This window comes from Aphelocoma coerulescens, chromosome 1 (genome assembly GCF_041296385.1).
Source record: "Aphelocoma coerulescens isolate FSJ_1873_10779 chromosome 1, UR_Acoe_1.0, whole genome shotgun sequence".
Lineage (NCBI taxonomy): Eukaryota > Metazoa > Chordata > Aves > Passeriformes > Corvidae > Aphelocoma > Aphelocoma coerulescens.
This window is the reverse complement of record NC_091013.1, coordinates 106,111,409-106,129,328: the sequence shown is the minus strand read 5'-3', so window position 1 is coordinate 106,129,328 and position 17,920 is coordinate 106,111,409. Positions and strand designations below refer to the sequence as shown.

The 17,920-nt window shown below is 62.8% G+C and overlaps 2 protein-coding genes across 2 annotated transcripts; both read right to left on the bottom strand.

Annotated features, from left to right (window-relative positions):
• Window positions 1-2,712: 2,712 nt before the first annotated feature.
• LOC138119744 (maestro heat-like repeat-containing protein family member 7) lies at window positions 2,713-7,907 on the bottom strand. The gene is made up of 15 exons (XM_069031886.1): window positions 7,775-7,907; window positions 7,425-7,489; window positions 7,165-7,314; window positions 6,833-6,981; window positions 6,362-6,509; window positions 5,928-6,115; window positions 5,701-5,838; window positions 5,300-5,414; window positions 4,972-5,127; window positions 4,587-4,763; window positions 4,298-4,453; window positions 4,037-4,138; window positions 3,529-3,631; window positions 3,187-3,243; window positions 2,713-2,882 (listed from the first exon to the last, which is right to left on the bottom strand). The coding sequence occupies exons 1-15, from the start codon at window positions 7,893-7,895 to the stop codon at window positions 2,713-2,715; spliced, it is 1,995 nt and encodes a 664-aa protein (XP_068887987.1). The 5' UTR covers window positions 7,896-7,907.
• Window positions 7,908-12,425: 4,518 nt separating this feature from the next.
• On the bottom strand, window positions 12,426-17,620 carry LOC138119735 (maestro heat-like repeat-containing protein family member 7). Its single transcript, XM_069031874.1, has 15 exons — window positions 17,488-17,620; window positions 17,138-17,202; window positions 16,878-17,027; window positions 16,546-16,694; window positions 16,075-16,222; window positions 15,641-15,828; window positions 15,414-15,551; window positions 15,013-15,127; window positions 14,685-14,840; window positions 14,300-14,476; window positions 14,011-14,166; window positions 13,750-13,851; window positions 13,242-13,344; window positions 12,900-12,956; window positions 12,426-12,595 (listed from the first exon to the last, which is right to left on the bottom strand). Exons 1-15 carry the CDS (start codon window positions 17,606-17,608, stop codon window positions 12,426-12,428), a joined length of 1,995 nt encoding a protein of 664 aa, XP_068887975.1. The 5' UTR covers window positions 17,609-17,620.
• Window positions 17,621-17,920: the final 300 nt, after the last annotated feature.

Here is a 17,920-nt window from a genome sequence, read left to right as displayed (position 1 = left end):
AGGGACACAGGACACACTTGTTGCCGCAGGTCCAGCAGACTTGATCCAGGAACAATGGATCAAGTGGCCATGCATTGGTAGGGAATGGCCTCCAGCTCCAGCAAGAGCAGGCGAGTCTGCCCTTGGAATAAATGAATTGGTTTCGGGGTGTTGATTGTTACTGTTTGGATGAGATATAAAAGAGGGGAGTTGATAGTTGAACAAATGGGCCTGTTAACTGAGGAGATTGCAAGACTGTCCAGGTGTAATATCAGAGTGTGAGCACAATAATATCAGGTGGAGACGCAATTGGGGACGTGATGACGTGATGGACTAGAAAATTACCTCATGCAGGTGATGTCAACATCTTGGACCACTACTGGATAAAGGATTATGCAATCATTCAACGCCCTTGGGAAATGATTGGACAAAAATGCATCTTGATAAAGACCAATGGAAGCCCTGGAAGTGAGCCAATCAGAAGAAGGATCCCAAATCCACCAGTTGTGAAGGGACAGAGGGTAAAAGAACGGACCTGGGACTTTATCCGGGGTCCTCCTGCGGAACTTGGGGTCCAAGGGAGCACCCAGTGGGTCGCACTGTCCTTTTTTGTGTGTTGGTTTACTCTGGCTTGTCGCACGGAGCCTGGGCTTATCCTGGGTTCCCGCTCTCAGTTGTTAATAAAGAAAGGAGTTGGCTTTTCTTTTCAAAAAGTCTCAGCCTCGTTTACAACACCCTCAAGCACGGCCACTGAAGTCAGTCAAGGGCACGGGCTGCAGCCGAAGCTGCCGAGCATCGCTGTGAGGCTGGCAAGGCAAGAGAAAGCCATTGTGGCCAATTCTGCTGGAGCCTTTTGCCAAGCCACGTGCAGTTGTGCCCACATTATGCCCCCGTTTGGCATCCCGGCTGGTGCGGATGCCTTGGTGAGCAGGCGTTCGGGCTGCTGCTGCTCCTGTGCACGCTCTGCTGCTGTTTCTGCGGCGTCCAGAGCCGCTTCGGCAGCAGCGACTCGGCAGCCCTGCTCGAGGAGACATCGCCGGCCTCCCCGCGGAGGCAGCAGCTGTGCGGGCCCAGAGCTCTGTGTCAGGGGGGCCTCGGTCACAGCACCGTGGCCTGGGCAGCCGCGGGGGCCCGGGCTGGCCGCCGGCCCTGCCTCCGCCCACTGCCCCTTATTGGCAGCGGCCAGTGGCCGTGCCCGGCATGGCCCCCCACCCTCCTTGTCCCCAGCCGGCCCAGCCTGTGCACCTTGGGGTGTTCCCCACCTCCTGCTGGCCTCGAGGGCTTCTGCCGCAGGCCTGGGAGACAGACGCATCGGGGAAGTGCCGGAACAGCCGGGTGGCAGGAACGAGGCGGCTGCCCGGGGGCTGCTTATGGTCTTTGACACCCGGTTCCTCAGGCCTTCCCACCACCCCGGCCCCTCAGGCTCTCCCCCAGCCCGGCCAAGCAGCGCCGCAGCCCCGACGGAGCTCCAGAGGGGCCGGATCAAGAGGCACCTCGGAGCCCTCAGCAGTCCAGCCAGCAACGCACGGGCAGGAGGACACAGGCGGCGGTTCCTGCCTGGGACAGGGGTTGCGGCCATCTCCAGGCACCGGTCTCGCAGCCGTCCCCGCAGCTCCGGCCCCTGCCCAGCCGCTCTGTCGGCAGCATTAAGGCTTCAGCAGAACCCCCGAAGGCCAGGGGGCTTCTGGCCATTTCCCCTTCCACACTGCACACCCGGGCAACTTGCTGAGTACAAGCACCCTTTTTCCCCTCTTCCCCTGTGCCCTGTGGACACTGGGCACCAGAAGAAAGCTCCTGGGAGTCTGTGTATTAGAACACTGTTACAATTCCTTTTTAAGGTTCTTAGAAATGCTTCTGCCCGAATTAAGGTGCAAACGAGACCATATGCCAGTGACAATACTATGGGTTTTATTTGATGGTAAATATTAGAGAAAGAAAGAAGTAGAAAATGGTTGGCGGGGGACAGAAAGAGTGACAGGGACAGAATAAGGAAAATATCACCACTCCGTGGATCCCCACCATGTTCCGCTGATCCAGCTGATCCAGCTGGTGTTCTTGGTGGTGAAAGTCCCCCCAGAAAGCACAGAATCGGATGGGTTTATATACCCTCGAGCCAGGTAGCAATGTCCAGGCATGTCCCCCTGGGGGAGGGGGGCAGTCTCTCACCGCCGACTCTGGATCTGTTGCATCACGTGCAGTCCTGTGGTGCAAAGCCTCTCAGGTGAAAGTGCCGTGCGTGTGGCCTGTGGGGTTTGGGAGTTCCACAGCCGGGCCGGTTTATGTAACGGAGGATGGGTGCTCAGTGCCTCTGACCAGAGGTTACTCCGTGAACCTGAAACCTCCTCCCTCCCCCTCCCCCCGCCTCGATTGGTTGGGGTGGTCTGTGTAAACCTGGCTTCTGTGAGCTGCGCTCTCCCCCCACCCCAAACTCAACCGGGGATGATTGAACAATGGGTTTCCCTTTATCTAATCAGCAGTTTGACTTCCAGTTCAAAGTCCCACTATTCAGGGAGGCATCTTTGGTTGTAGCTTCTTGATAATGAGCAAAAACCTTATATCGATGGTTGAGGCATGAACTATTTTCAGTCTCAGACAAACACATTCTATATTTACATCTAAAGGAAAAACCAAAAGAACAAAAGAACCATCTGAAAGAAAAATGCCCGCTGGCTCAGGTGGCCCCAGCAGAGAGAGCCTCCCAGATCAGGTCGCTGCAGAGCTCCAGCATTGCAGCTAGCCACGGCCCGACAGACGAGGCCGTGTCCTGCATGCCTTGCGGAGTCGATCTCGCAGCATCTGGAAGATGGAGCGCGGAGCTCTCTCCAGTGCCCGGAGGACGTAGGCTGTTTGACGCGCCAGGCTGGAAACGGCAGGGCTGATGTCACGGGACGCGTCTTCAAGGGCTGCAAGAGAGAGGAACAGAGGCACGGTCAGACTCCGGATCTGCGGGGACCCGAGGAGACCCCCCCTGCCAGGGCCATCCCAGCCTGCTCTGGCCATGGCCAAGAGGGAGCAGGGACCAATGGGATCGAAGGTCCCTGGACAACCAAAGGTGCTGGCCACAAATCCCCCACGTGCCCCTGAAACCTCTCTGTGCTCTGCCCACACCACCCCTCGTCCGCGCAGAGAGCAGAGCCCTCCGCAGCCGGGGCAGGGATTGCAGCTCCCCCCGCCAGCCCCCGCTGACAGCCGGCTGCACTCACTCACCCTCGCAGAGGAGCTGGAGCTCTTCCTGCTGGCCCCTCAGGTGCCGCCCGGCGATGCCTGGGAACACAGAGCCTGTCACGGCCCCAGCGACACAGCTCCCTGACAGCGGCGCTGCCAGCCCTGCGGCCACACGCTCTCCTCGCCCCGGCAGGGCTCAGCCCGGGCCCTCGCCGCATCCCGACGCCCGAGGGCACGGCTGCGAGAGGACGGTGGCAGCCCCGAGGGCAGGCGGAGCCCCACGGCCCCTGGCCCGGATCCCGCTGCCGGGGCAGCAGCCGGGGCTGGGGCCGCGCTGCGGCGGGGCGGGGAGGGGCGGGGAGGGGCCCCGGCCTCGTGGCTCACCAATGAACCTGATGGCCGCCTGTCGCAGGGACTCCTGTGGGCTCCGCAGGTACGGCAGGGCCCGCCGCAAGTGCTCGGCCGCTCGGCTCCTGTCCCCTGCCAGCTGGAGAGAGCGCCAGGAGGGAAGGGTTGGCGCGGGCTCAGCCCCTCGGCCGGGCGCTCCCTGCGGCCCGCCGTGGCCTCCCCTGCCCGCACAGCCCTGAGGCCCGGCCAGCAGCCGCTGGCGCCGGGCTCTGGAGGGGGCCGAGGGCCGGGCGCTGCCCGGGGAGCCGCGGTGCCCCCCCGCCCCAAAGCCCAGCGAGGCCGGGGCTCCGTGGGCACCCGGCTCGCGGCCACAGGAGCCTGGAGAAGAGCCCGTGCGGCCAGGGATGGGAGCAGCGTGTGGAGCGCAGGCTGGAGCCCCTGGCTGCAGCACTGGGCGGGGGGCACAGCTGCCAGCCCCCCACACGGAGCACCGCAGTCAGGGGGCTTCTCCAGGCTGCGACTTGGGCTTCCAGGCCGTCCTTACCAGGCCCTCGCCGAACCTCCATGTCTGATCCACGTCCAGCATGTGTTCGAGAGCTCTCCTTTTCAGGAAGCTGGCCGCACAATGCAGCGCTTCCCGGGAGGCCTGGAGAGCAGCAGAGACCGGGAGATGGCACCACAGCCCAGGGCACAGGACCCGTGTCCTTGTGCCGAGGCCAGGGGGGTGCTGCAGCCCATGAGGCGCCAGGGCAGGAGGCGGCCGAGCCCCCTCCCAGGGGAACCCCGGCAGCCCACGAGTCCTCACATCGGCCACGTGCCCGTCCTCGTCATGGCAGTGGAAGGAGAGTGGGAGCAGGCTCTGGCGCACGTGTGACTTCAGGGCCTTTTTTCCCTCTGCCGTTAATAAACCCATCATCTCCTGGAAGACGAACATGGAGCGCAGCCGCACCTGGCTGTCGTCCTGTATGAAAGGAAGAAAGACAGAGCTCCGCATTGGCCGCTCCAGGCCCACCTGGGCATGGGCCTGAAAATGCACAGGGCACAAAGTGTCTGGGCAGCAGCCAGTGGCCGTGGCTGGGGGCACAGAGCCTTACGTTGTCAAAGAGTGGCAGGAGCGCCTCAGCCAGCTGCAGGGCGATGGGGCTGGGTATCGGGGCACCACTATGCAGGAACAAATAGCTGAGGACGACGACGGTCATCCCAACCACGTCGCTGTCATCTTCCTGCAGGCACTCCACAAGGCTTTCGGTCAGGCTCCACATTCCTTTGGTCTGTGTGGAACACAAGGCTGTGCAACCTCACCCTGCTGCTGCAGGGCCCAGAGGCCAAAGGCCTGTCCCGAAGCACTCGGGCAGCTGAACCGGGAGGCAGGAGAGCTGGGAACAGCTGCCTCAGTGCCCGAAGCCCAGCCAAGCCCAGGCGACTGCCTTCCCCAGCCCCACGCTGCCAGCGCAGCTTCAGCCGCTGCCCCCTTCTCACCATCGAGGGATCCTCGCTGAGCACCACAAGGCCTCTGAGCGCCAGGCGACGCCTCTCCCTGCACTCGCTCCGCAGGTTCTTGGACATGATCTCCAGGACGCTGTCACTGCATCTACCCCAGTCCAGCCAATGCTGGAAAGGGGGATCTGAGAGGACCTGAAAGGCACAGGGGAGTGACGGGGGAGCCGGCCGGCACGAGCCCGCAAGCGTGCAGCGCTGGGCCCAGGCAGCAGCACAGGGCGCGGGCACCGTCCCGGGCAGCTGCGGCTACGAGAGGGCAGAGAGCTGGGAGGCAGCGGGGCGAGGCTGCGCTGGCCATCGGGCTCACCTCCACAATGAAGGCCAGGGCAGGCAGATCCTGGCATGGCTCCTCCCCGCTGAGCAGGCTGAACAGGTGGCAAACGATCCGGAAAGGCATGAATTTGGAGGCCCGGGACATCTCCCTGGCAGGAGGAGAAAGGAAGCAAGACTGTGAGCCGGGGGGGCAAACCTCTCCCAGGACAGACTCACACAGCTCTGGTCTTTCCCCGCCACCCTGCAAGGGGACCTGGGTCTTTTGGGAGGCGGCTGCTCTTGGGGACCCTCCTCTCCCAGCCTTTTCCAGTGTCCTTGGCCGGCCGGCCGGCCCTCGGTGACAAGGCCCTCTGGCCCATGAGCACGGGGACTGTGTGGGGCACCCGGGACACAGGGCACAGATGCCGAGGGCAGCTGGGGAGGAGGGGGCCTCACCTGGCCAGCAGACCCACTGCGTGGTGGTGGGTGTCAGCACAGAGCAGCGTGTCCCAGCCACGCTTGTGTTCCACGGCCACCACCACGTCCTCATAGTAGAGTCGGCAGAGCAGGTCCTTCAGGGTCTGCACTGCAAACCTGTGTGCAGAGCAAAGCCCAGGTCACGCTGGGGGCACTGGCTCCTGCGCTGGGGACATGGGAGGGACAGGAGGACTGGCATGGAGCACCTGTTGGGGTCGGTGGCAAGGCCGTGTTGCTCCTGGCATGCTCTCCACAAGTTCTCGACCTTCTCTGGCATCTCCACTGTGCTGAAGAAAACTTGGAAGAGCAGATGCACAAAGAGGCGGGGCAAATAGACTGTCACTACGTGTGGCACAGAGGGCACCTGGAGGATCTTCCACATCACCAGAGTTGCCTGCAGAAGACAGACCACCCTGAGACAGCGCTCACTGCCGAGGTGTCCATGTGGCAGGGCCCGAGCATGGGAGGGAGAGGCCAGGGGAGACGCAGGGGGGAGCACTGGGCCTGGTGCCCCTGAACCTGCCCCTAGCCCCAGTTTCAGCCCAGCGCCTGAGGCAGGCAGATGCAGTGGGGGAAGGAGGATGGAGAACTGCTGGAGCGGCGAGCCAGGGGCGAGCAAGGGCCGGTTCCAGAAACTCACAGCCAGGGCAAAGACGACTGTGTCGTCCCCGTCGGAGGTGCGCGTGCTGTGCTCTGGCCAGCTCCCCAGCACATCGAGGAGTAGCGGCATGACTGTCTTTGAAGTCCTGACTGAGCACATGAGCGTCTTCCACATGGTCGTGGCAGCTCTGTGGGGTCAGAGCTCTGTCTCAGGGGGGATCTCGGCCACAGCACCGTGGCCTGGGCAGCAGCGGGGACCTGAGCTGGCTGCCAGCCCTGCCTCTGCCCAGTGCCCCTCACAGGCAGCAGCCAGGCAGCCCACCCCTGTGGGGACGGGCCCCTGAGGGGCAGGGAGGGAGCATGGCAGCAGGCTTGGGGGCTGACATGCCAGGGCTGGGAAATGGAGGGGCCAGAGGGCCCTGGAACTCTGCGTTTGTCAGACACCTGGGACGGGCTCCACAGGGCGATGAGCTGGTGAGCCCTGGGCCCTCTGGACAGGTGGGCCCCATACCTGTCACATGATGGGGCCACACGCAGGATGGTCATCACCACATCAGTGGGGTAGGCCTCAGTCAGAGCCAGAAGGGTCCTGGACAGTCTGGAGTCAGGATACTCATTGGACAGGAGCCACTGGTGGATGTACCTCACCACGGCGGGCACCTGGAGAAGGCACGGGGAGAGTTGGAAAGCTGCCAGAGGGACTAATGTCCCCTGCTTCTCCAGAGGAGCGCTTCCCTTCCCAGCACACTGTGATGGCCTCAAAGGCTTAAAGTGACCAGCGGGCGTGGCTTGGGTGGCCAAGCGATTCCTGGGGGGCTCCAGCCCTGGCCACAGGCTGCTTACTCTCTTTGGGCTGGAAACGCCCTCCTCCACAAGCATATCCAGCAGGGCGGCACTGGTCTTGGTTTTGAAGATGTGAGGGTATGCTCTGACCCCAATGCCCGTGACGCTGCTCTCTTCCTCCCGAATTCTCCTGATGAATTCGCAAATCATCTGCAGGAGAAGGGCAAAGAAGGGAGGGATGTTCCATGGGGTGCTGCCAGCGCGGTGCTCGGCTGAGCAGCGACAGCAGGCCCAGCTCGGGTGGGGATGGCTGCAGGTACCTGCGCTGTTCTGCGGAAGCGGCCACGGGCGGGGCCCTGCTCTTGTGTCCGGTCCACGGCTGCATCTGGCAAAGAGCGAGCGTGGCCAGAGCTGAGGGGCTGCGGGAGAGGCCGGAGAACACAGCCCGGGCCTGGGCCGGGGGATGGGGCACGGCCGCTGCGGAGGGGTCTGCCCTGGCCCCTCTTCCCTCCTGTCCATGGGCATGTTCCCAGGGGATGGGATGGGATGGGATGGGATGGGATGGGATGGGATGGGATGGGATGGGATGGGATGGGATGGGATGGGATGGGATGGGATGGGGCCTAGCTGGCTGCAGGCACCAGCCCTGGGGCCCAGCTCTGCCACTCACCCTCCTGTGGCTGCTGGAACTGCTGCACCTCTGCAGGCTGCTGTGCTGGGGCAGCTCCAGGGCCTTCTTCCTCGCCCTTCACCAAGGCCTGCTTGGGCACGGTCAGGGGCCTCTGCTCCATGACACTGAGTAGATGTATGGCTACTTGCAGACGAGATGCCTGGGAAGGTTCCGGGTCAGCAGGTCGTGCAGTTGTGCCTTGAAGGCACCTGCGACAGAGAAGCCTCAGGAAGGCTACAGGAGAGCAAGTCCTGCACTCCGGTCTCAGAGGGCTCCGCCACAATGACAGGAGACTCCTCGTAAATGATTCAGGTCACCAAATCCCACGGTCTGTCCTCGAGGGCAGCGGCCGCAGGAAAGGGAGACGCCTTGGAAAAGCTCCGAGTCACCAAGTCCTGCAGTCTGGTCTTGAGGGCACTGCAGGAATAACGCCTCAGAAAAGCTCCGGGTCGGCAAGGAACGAGTGGGCTGTGCGGCACCGCTCTGTCCCGTCCTGTCCCGTCGCGTGCTCCGAGCACTGTGGCGTGGCTGCGTCGCCGCCAGCACCTATGTCAGCAGCACGTGTCACAAAGGGCCCTGGCACACCCACGGTGACCGTGCGGCACCATGTCACAAAGGGCCCTTGCACACAATGCCACCTGCCCTGGGCCGCCCCCAGCCCGCCCCAAGTGGCCCAGCTTGGAAGGAATCCCTTGCCCCAAGTGTCTAAGACAGCCCGACAGGAACTTAAGCAACGGCTCCAACCATAAGCAAACGCTCCCCTGCTCTGCGGGTTCGGGGCAGCACAAGGAGCCCCCACGGCTGCCGACGCAGCCGCGGCGGGAAGGGCACGGGGCCTTCCACAGAAGCTGGCACGGCCTCCTTGGGACACGTCCCGGCCGGTGGCCGTCCTAAGCCCGGGGCTGTGACACAGACGAGGAACGTGTGGGCCAGGGAACGAGTGCTGCTCTGAGCCCTGGGGCCCGGGGAGCGCTGAAATGGGCAGGTGTGGCAGAGTCCCTGCCGAAGCAGACCTGCCACCCCCCAAGCCCTGGCAGCACTGCTGCCCATCTCCTGCCCCAGAGACCTGTGCCCCGGGGGGCTTCTCTGCCCACGGGCAGCCAAAGCCAGGATGCATTGGGGTCTGTGCTCCTTCCTACAGGGGGCTGTTGGCAGGAGCAGCTGGAGCGGCTGGGGGCAACAGATTGGTATCTGACAGGAGATGTTGCTCTGTTACAGCGGGGATGCTGTAACAAGACGTATCAAACCAGGAGTCCCGTGGAAAAGAAACATATATGGACAGATTCTTGGTAGATGTTTCAGAGATGGTTATTTCTCCAGCCGCATGGCCGGAGCTCTGCCGAGGAACTCTTACAATCAGGGGACCCAAGGGTCCTTGCCCGCGCAGGGAAACACAAAACAACCAATGGGGAACGAGGCTGACCAGGGGCTAGGAAAGCCCGTCCCTGTCCCCTCAGGGCCCCTCTCCCAGGGCTACATGGCGGGGGGAGGAGACCCCGACATTGCTCCTTCCTGGAATGAATGTTTTCATGGAGGAGATTAGCAGTAGCACCAGAACAGCTTCAGCTGCTGAGTTTCACAGGACAAAGAGATTCTAGAGAGACACTGTGACGTTTCCTTGTGCCTTTCTGTCTTTCTTGCACTCTGGAAAAAAAGAATCGGCCCAGCCTCTGATAGTCTACGCTCCACTTGCTGCGTGTCTGGCTGTGGCAGCTCACGTCCAAACAGAACTGCGTCCTTGCTGAGCACGGCAACGGACGGCCACGAGCAGGGAGGTTCCCCAGGGAACGTCAAGGGAGACACCTGGGGAAGCATAGAGGATAGGGATAGCTCGGGGAGGAGACACTGTTGGGTGTCTCTGATGATGGTGCCAGCACCCTGAAGGAGCAGCCAAGACAGGCGCTGGAAGCAGACATGTCCTGCCCTTTTCTGCTGTCACAGGGACACAGGACACACTTGTTGCCGCAGGTCCAGCAGACTTGATCCAGGAACAATGGATCAAGTGGCCATGCATTGGTAGGGAATGGCCTCCAGCTCCAGCAAGAGCAGGCGAGTCTGCCCTTGGAATAAATGAATTGGTTTCGGGGTGTTGATTGTTACTGTTTGGATGAGATATAAAAGAGGGGAGTTGATAGTTGAACAAATGGGCCTGTTAACTGAGGAGATTGCAAGACTGTCCAGGTGTAATATCAGAGTGTGAGCACAATAATATCAGGTGGAGACGCAATTGGGGACGTGATGACGTGATGGACTAGAAAATTACCTCATGCAGGTGATGTCAACATCTTGGACCACTACTGGATAAAGGATTATGCAATCATTCAACGCCCTTGGGAAATGATTGGACAAAAATGCATCTTGATAAAGACCAATGGAAGCCCTGGAAGTGAGCCAATCAGAAGAAGGATCCCAAATCCACCAGTTGTGAAGGGACAGAGGGTAAAAGAACGGACCTGGGACTTTATCCGGGGTCCTCCTGCGGAACTTGGGGTCCAAGGGAGCACCCAGTGGGTCGCACTGTCCTTTTTTGTGTGTTGGTTTACTCTGGCTTGTCGCACGGAGCCTGGGCTTATCCTGGGTTCCCGCTCTCAGTTGTTAATAAAGAAAGGAGTTGGCTTTTCTTTTCAAAAAGTCTCAGCCTCGTTTACAACACCCTCAAGCACGGCCACTGAAGTCAGTCAAGGGCACGGGCTGCAGCCGAAGCTGCCGAGCATCGCTGTGAGGCTGGCAAGGCAAGAGAAAGCCATTGTGGCCAATTCTGCTGGAGCCTTTTGCCAAGCCACGTGCAGTTGTGCCCACATTATGCCCCCGTTTGGCATCCCGGCTGGTGCGGATGCCTTGGTGAGCAGGCGTTCGGGCTGCTGCTGCTCCTGTGCACGCTCTGCTGCTGTTTCTGCGGCGTCCAGAGCCGCTTCGGCAGCAGCGACTCGGCAGCCCTGCTCGAGGAGACATCGCCGGCCTCCCCGCGGAGGCAGCAGCTGTGCGGGCCCAGAGCTCTGTGTCAGGGGGGCCTCGGTCACAGCACCGTGGCCTGGGCAGCCGCGGGGGCCCGGGCTGGCCGCCGGCCCTGCCTCCGCCCACTGCCCCTTATTGGCAGCGGCCAGTGGCCGTGCCCGGCATGGCCCCCCACCCTCCTTGTCCCCAGCCGGCCCAGCCTGTGCACCTTGGGGTGTTCCCCACCTCCTGCTGGCCTCGAGGGCTTCTGCCGCAGGCCTGGGAGACAGACGCATCGGGGAAGTGCCGGAACAGCCGGGTGGCAGGAACGAGGCGGCTGCCCGGGGGCTGCTTATGGTCTTTGACACCCGGTTCCTCAGGCCTTCCCACCACCCCGGCCCCTCAGGCTCTCCCCCAGCCCGGCCAAGCAGCGCCGCAGCCCCGACGGAGCTCCAGAGGGGCCGGATCAAGAGGCACCTCGGAGCCCTCAGCAGTCCAGCCAGCAACGCACGGGCAGGAGGACACAGGCGGCGGTTCCTGCCTGGGACAGGGGTTGCGGCCATCTCCAGGCACCGGTCTCGCAGCCGTCCCCGCAGCTCCGGCCCCTGCCCAGCCGCTCTGTCGGCAGCATTAAGGCTTCAGCAGAACCCCCGAAGGCCAGGGGGCTTCTGGCCATTTCCCCTTCCACACTGCACACCCGGGCAACTTGCTGAGTACAAGCACCCTTTTTCCCCTCTTCCCCTGTGCCCTGTGGACACTGGGCACCAGAAGAAAGCTCCTGGGAGTCTGTGTATTAGAACACTGTTACAATTCCTTTTTAAGGTTCTTAGAAATGCTTCTGCCCGAATTAAGGTGCAAACGAGACCATATGCCAGTGACAATACTATGGGTTTTATTTGATGGTAAATATTAGAGAAAGAAAGAAGTAGAAAATGGTTGGCGGGGGACAGAAAGAGTGACAGGGACAGAATAAGGAAAATATCACCACTCCGTGGATCCCCACCATGTTCCGCTGATCCAGCTGATCCAGCTGGTGTTCTTGGTGGTGAAAGTCCCCCCAGAAAGCACAGAATCGGATGGGTTTATATACCCTCGAGCCAGGTAGCAATGTCCAGGCATGTCCCCCTGGGGGAGGGGGGCAGTCTCTCACCGCCGACTCTGGATCTGTTGCATCACGTGCAGTCCTGTGGTGCAAAGCCTCTCAGGTGAAAGTGCCGTGCGTGTGGCCTGTGGGGTTTGGGAGTTCCACAGCCGGGCCGGTTTATGTAACGGAGGATGGGTGCTCAGTGCCTCTGACCAGAGGTTACTCCGTGAACCTGAAACCTCCTCCCTCCCCCTCCCCCCGCCTCGATTGGTTGGGGTGGTCTGTGTAAACCTGGCTTCTGTGAGCTGCGCTCTCCCCCCACCCCAAACTCAACCGGGGATGATTGAACAATGGGTTTCCCTTTATCTAATCAGCAGTTTGACTTCCAGTTCAAAGTCCCACTATTCAGGGAGGCATCTTTGGTTGTAGCTTCTTGATAATGAGCAAAAACCTTATATCGATGGTTGAGGCATGAACTATTTTCAGTCTCAGACAAACACATTCTATATTTACATCTAAAGGAAAAACCAAAAGAACAAAAGAACCATCTGAAAGAAAAATGCCCGCTGGCTCAGGTGGCCCCAGCAGAGAGAGCCTCCCAGATCAGGTCGCTGCAGAGCTCCAGCATTGCAGCTAGCCACGGCCCGACAGACGAGGCCGTGTCCTGCATGCCTTGCGGAGTCGATCTCGCAGCATCTGGAAGATGGAGCGCGGAGCTCTCTCCAGTGCCCGGAGGACGTAGGCTGTTTGACGCGCCAGGCTGGAAACGGCAGGGCTGATGTCACGGGACGCGTCTTCAAGGGCTGCAAGAGAGAGGAACAGAGGCACGGTCAGACTCCGGATCTGCGGGGACCCGAGGAGACCCCCCCTGCCAGGGCCATCCCAGCCTGCTCTGGCCATGGCCAAGAGGGAGCAGGGACCAATGGGATCGAAGGTCCCTGGACAACCAAAGGTGCTGGCCACAAATCCCCCACGTGCCCCTGAAACCTCTCTGTGCTCTGCCCACACCACCCCTCGTCCGCGCAGAGAGCAGAGCCCTCCGCAGCCGGGGCAGGGATTGCAGCTCCCCCCGCCAGCCCCCGCTGACAGCCGGCTGCACTCACTCACCCTCGCAGAGGAGCTGGAGCTCTTCCTGCTGGCCCCTCAGGTGCCGCCCGGCGATGCCTGGGAACACAGAGCCTGTCACGGCCCCAGCGACACAGCTCCCTGACAGCGGCGCTGCCAGCCCTGCGGCCACACGCTCTCCTCGCCCCGGCAGGGCTCAGCCCGGGCCCTCGCCGCATCCCGACGCCCGAGGGCACGGCTGCGAGAGGACGGTGGCAGCCCCGAGGGCAGGCGGAGCCCCACGGCCCCTGGCCCGGATCCCGCTGCCGGGGCAGCAGCCGGGGCTGGGGCCGCGCTGCGGCGGGGCGGGGAGGGGCGGGGAGGGGCCCCGGCCTCGTGGCTCACCAATGAACCTGATGGCCGCCTGTCGCAGGGACTCCTGTGGGCTCCGCAGGTACGGCAGGGCCCGCCGCAAGTGCTCGGCCGCTCGGCTCCTGTCCCCTGCCAGCTGGAGAGAGCGCCAGGAGGGAAGGGTTGGCGCGGGCTCAGCCCCTCGGCCGGGCGCTCCCTGCGGCCCGCCGTGGCCTCCCCTGCCCGCACAGCCCTGAGGCCCGGCCAGCAGCCGCTGGCGCCGGGCTCTGGAGGGGGCCGAGGGCCGGGCGCTGCCCGGGGAGCCGCGGTGCCCCCCCGCCCCAAAGCCCAGCGAGGCCGGGGCTCCGTGGGCACCCGGCTCGCGGCCACAGGAGCCTGGAGAAGAGCCCGTGCGGCCAGGGATGGGAGCAGCGTGTGGAGCGCAGGCTGGAGCCCCTGGCTGCAGCACTGGGCGGGGGGCACAGCTGCCAGCCCCCCACACGGAGCACCGCAGTCAGGGGGCTTCTCCAGGCTGCGACTTGGGCTTCCAGGCCGTCCTTACCAGGCCCTCGCCGAACCTCCATGTCTGATCCACGTCCAGCATGTGTTCGAGAGCTCTCCTTTTCAGGAAGCTGGCCGCACAATGCAGCGCTTCCCGGGAGGCCTGGAGAGCAGCAGAGACCGGGAGATGGCACCACAGCCCAGGGCACAGGACCCGTGTCCTTGTGCCGAGGCCAGGGGGGTGCTGCAGCCCATGAGGCGCCAGGGCAGGAGGCGGCCGAGCCCCCTCCCAGGGGAACCCCGGCAGCCCACGAGTCCTCACATCGGCCACGTGCCCGTCCTCGTCATGGCAGTGGAAGGAGAGTGGGAGCAGGCTCTGGCGCACGTGTGACTTCAGGGCCTTTTTTCCCTCTGCCGTTAATAAACCCATCATCTCCTGGAAGACGAACATGGAGCGCAGCCGCACCTGGCTGTCGTCCTGTATGAAAGGAAGAAAGACAGAGCTCCGCATTGGCCGCTCCAGGCCCACCTGGGCATGGGCCTGAAAATGCACAGGGCACAAAGTGTCTGGGCAGCAGCCAGTGGCCGTGGCTGGGGGCACAGAGCCTTACGTTGTCAAAGAGTGGCAGGAGCGCCTCAGCCAGCTGCAGGGCGATGGGGCTGGGTATCGGGGCACCACTATGCAGGAACAAATAGCTGAGGACGACGACGGTCATCCCAACCACGTCGCTGTCATCTTCCTGCAGGCACTCCACAAGGCTTTCGGTCAGGCTCCACATTCCTTTGGTCTGTGTGGAACACAAGGCTGTGCAACCTCACCCTGCTGCTGCAGGGCCCAGAGGCCAAAGGCCTGTCCCGAAGCACTCGGGCAGCTGAACCGGGAGGCAGGAGAGCTGGGAACAGCTGCCTCAGTGCCCGAAGCCCAGCCAAGCCCAGGCGACTGCCTTCCCCAGCCCCACGCTGCCAGCGCAGCTTCAGCCGCTGCCCCCTTCTCACCATCGAGGGATCCTCGCTGAGCACCACAAGGCCTCTGAGCGCCAGGCGACGCCTCTCCCTGCACTCGCTCCGCAGGTTCTTGGACATGATCTCCAGGACGCTGTCACTGCATCTACCCCAGTCCAGCCAATGCTGGAAAGGGGGATCTGAGAGGACCTGAAAGGCACAGGGGAGTGACGGGGGAGCCGGCCGGCACGAGCCCGCAAGCGTGCAGCGCTGGGCCCAGGCAGCAGCACAGGGCGCGGGCACCGTCCCGGGCAGCTGCGGCTACGAGAGGGCAGAGAGCTGGGAGGCAGCGGGGCGAGGCTGCGCTGGCCATCGGGCTCACCTCCACAATGAAGGCCAGGGCAGGCAGATCCTGGCATGGCTCCTCCCCGCTGAGCAGGCTGAACAGGTGGCAAACGATCCGGAAAGGCATGAATTTGGAGGCCCGGGACATCTCCCTGGCAGGAGGAGAAAGGAAGCAAGACTGTGAGCCGGGGGGGCAAACCTCTCCCAGGACAGACTCACACAGCTCTGGTCTTTCCCCGCCACCCTGCAAGGGGACCTGGGTCTTTTGGGAGGCGGCTGCTCTTGGGGACCCTCCTCTCCCAGCCTTTTCCAGTGTCCTTGGCCGGCCGGCCGGCCCTCGGTGACAAGGCCCTCTGGCCCATGAGCACGGGGACTGTGTGGGGCACCCGGGACACAGGGCACAGATGCCGAGGGCAGCTGGGGAGGAGGGGGCCTCACCTGGCCAGCAGACCCACTGCGTGGTGGTGGGTGTCAGCACAGAGCAGCGTGTCCCAGCCACGCTTGTGTTCCACGGCCACCACCACGTCCTCATAGTAGAGTCGGCAGAGCAGGTCCTTCAGGGTCTGCACTGCAAACCTGTGTGCAGAGCAAAGCCCAGGTCACGCTGGGGGCACTGGCTCCTGCGCTGGGGACATGGGAGGGACAGGAGGACTGGCATGGAGCACCTGTTGGGGTCGGTGGCAAGGCCGTGTTGCTCCTGGCATGCTCTCCACAAGTTCTCGACCTTCTCTGGCATCTCCACTGTGCTGAAGAAAACTTGGAAGAGCAGATGCACAAAGAGGCGGGGCAAATAGACTGTCACTACGTGTGGCACAGAGGGCACCTGGAGGATCTTCCACATCACCAGAGTTGCCTGCAGAAGACAGACCACCCTGAGACAGCGCTCACTGCCGAGGTGTCCATGTGGCAGGGCCCGAGCATGGGAGGGAGAGGCCAGGGGAGACGCAGGGGGGAGCACTGGGCCTGGTGCCCCTGAACCTGCCCCTAGCCCCAGTTTCAGCCCAGCGCCTGAGGCAGGCAGATGCAGTGGGGGAAGGAGGATGGAGAACTGCTGGAGCGGCGAGCCAGGGGCGAGCAAGGGCCGGTTCCAGAAACTCACAGCCAGGGCAAAGACGACTGTGTCGTCCCCGTCGGAGGTGCGCGTGCTGTGCTCTGGCCAGCTCCCCAGCACATCGAGGAGTAGCGGCATGACTGTCTTTGAAGTCCTGACTGAGCACATGAGCGTCTTCCACATGGTCGTGGCAGCTCTGTGGGGTCAGAGCTCTGTCTCAGGGGGGATCTCGGCCACAGCACCGTGGCCTGGGCAGCAGCGGGGACCTGAGCTGGCTGCCAGCCCTGCCTCTGCCCAGTGCCCCTCACAGGCAGCAGCCAGGCAGCCCACCCCTGTGGGGACGGGCCCCTGAGGGGCAGGGAGGGAGCATGGCAGCAGGCTTGGGGGCTGACATGCCAGGGCTGGGAAATGGAGGGGCCAGAGGGCCCTGGAACTCTGCGTTTGTCAGACACCTGGGACGGGCTCCACAGGGCGATGAGCTGGTGAGCCCTGGGCCCTCTGGACAGGTGGGCCCCATACCTGTCACATGATGGGGCCACACGCAGGATGGTCATCACCACATCAGTGGGGTAGGCCTCAGTCAGAGCCAGAAGGGTCCTGGACAGTCTGGAGTCAGGATACTCATTGGACAGGAGCCACTGGTGGATGTACCTCACCACGGCGGGCACCTGGAGAAGGCACGGGGAGAGTTGGAAAGCTGCCAGAGGGACTAATGTCCCCTGCTTCTCCAGAGGAGCGCTTCCCTTCCCAGCACACTGTGATGGCCTCAAAGGCTTAAAGTGACCAGCGGGCGTGGCTTGGGTGGCCAAGCGATTCCTGGGGGGCTCCAGCCCTGGCCACAGGCTGCTTACTCTCTTTGGGCTGGAAACGCCCTCCTCCACAAGCATATCCAGCAGGGCGGCACTGGTCTTGGTTTTGAAGATGTGAGGGTATGCTCTGACCCCAATGCCCGTGACGCTGCTCTCTTCCTCCCGAATTCTCCTGATGAATTCGCAAATCATCTGCAGGAGAAGGGCAAAGAAGGGAGGGATGTTCCATGGGGTGCTGCCAGCGCGGTGCTCGGCTGAGCAGCGACAGCAGGCCCAGCTCGGGTGGGGATGGCTGCAGGTACCTGCGCTGTTCTGCGGAAGCGGCCACGGGCGGGGCCCTGCTCTTGTGTCCGGTCCACGGCTGCATCTGGCAAAGAGCGAGCGTGGCCAGAGCTGAGGGGCTGCGGGAGAGGCCGGAGAACACAGCCCGGGCCTGGGCCGGGGGATGGGGCACGGCCGCTGCGGAGGGGTCTGCCCTGGCCCCTCTTCCCTCCTGTCCATGGGCATGTTCCCAGGGGATGGGATGGGATGGGATGGGATGGGATGGGATGGGATGGGATGGGATGGGATGGGATGGGATGGGATGGGATGGGATGGGATGGGGCCTAGCTGGCTGCAGGCACCAGCCCTGGGGCCCAGCTCTGCCACTCACCCTCCTGTGGCTGCTGGAACTGCTGCACCTCTGCAGGCTGCTGTGCTGGGGCAGCTCCAGGGCCTTCTTCCTCGCCCTTCACCAAGGCCTGCTTGGGCACGGTCAGGGGCCTCTGCTCCATGACACTGAGTAGATGTATGGCTACTTGCAGACGAGATGCCTGGGAAGGTTCCGGGTCAGCAGGTCGTGCAGTTGTGCCTTGAAGGCACCTGCGACAGAGAAGCCTCAGGAAGGCTACAGGAGAGCAAGTCCTGCACTCCGGTCTCAGAGGGCTCCGCCACAATGACAGGAGACTCCTCGTAAATGATTCAGGTCACCAAATCCCACGGTCTGTCCTCGAGGGCAGCGGCCGCAGGAAAGGGAGACGCCTTGGAAAAGCTCCGAGTCACCAAGTCCTGCAGTCTGGTCTTGAGGGCACTGCAGGAATAACGCC

Excerpts from the sequence above, each read along its gene's own strand:
- LOC138119744 (XM_069031886.1), bottom strand. The coding sequence starts at position 7,895 with ATGGAGCAGAGGCCCCTGACCGTGCCCAAGCAGGCCTTGGTGAAGGGC. Across the intron at positions 6,116-6,361 it reads CAGTCGTCTTTGCCCTGGCT|GCAACTCTGGTGATGTGGAA; the intron begins GTGAGTTTCTGG and ends TGTCTTCTGCAG. Across the intron at positions 4,454-4,586 it reads TCCTGCCACTCTTTGACAAC|GACGACAGCCAGGTGCGGCT; the intron begins GTAAGGCTCTGT and ends CCTTTCATACAG.
- LOC138119735 (XM_069031874.1), bottom strand. The coding sequence starts at position 17,608 with ATGGAGCAGAGGCCCCTGACCGTGCCCAAGCAGGCCTTGGTGAAGGGC. Across the intron at positions 13,852-14,010 it reads AGGACGGGCACGTGGCCGAT|GCCTCCCGGGAAGCGCTGCA; the intron begins GTGAGGACTCGT and ends GCTGCTCTCCAG. Across the intron at positions 12,596-12,899 it reads GCTCCAGCTCCTCTGCGAGG|CCCTTGAAGACGCGTCCCGT; the intron begins GTGAGTGAGTGC and ends TCTCTCTTGCAG.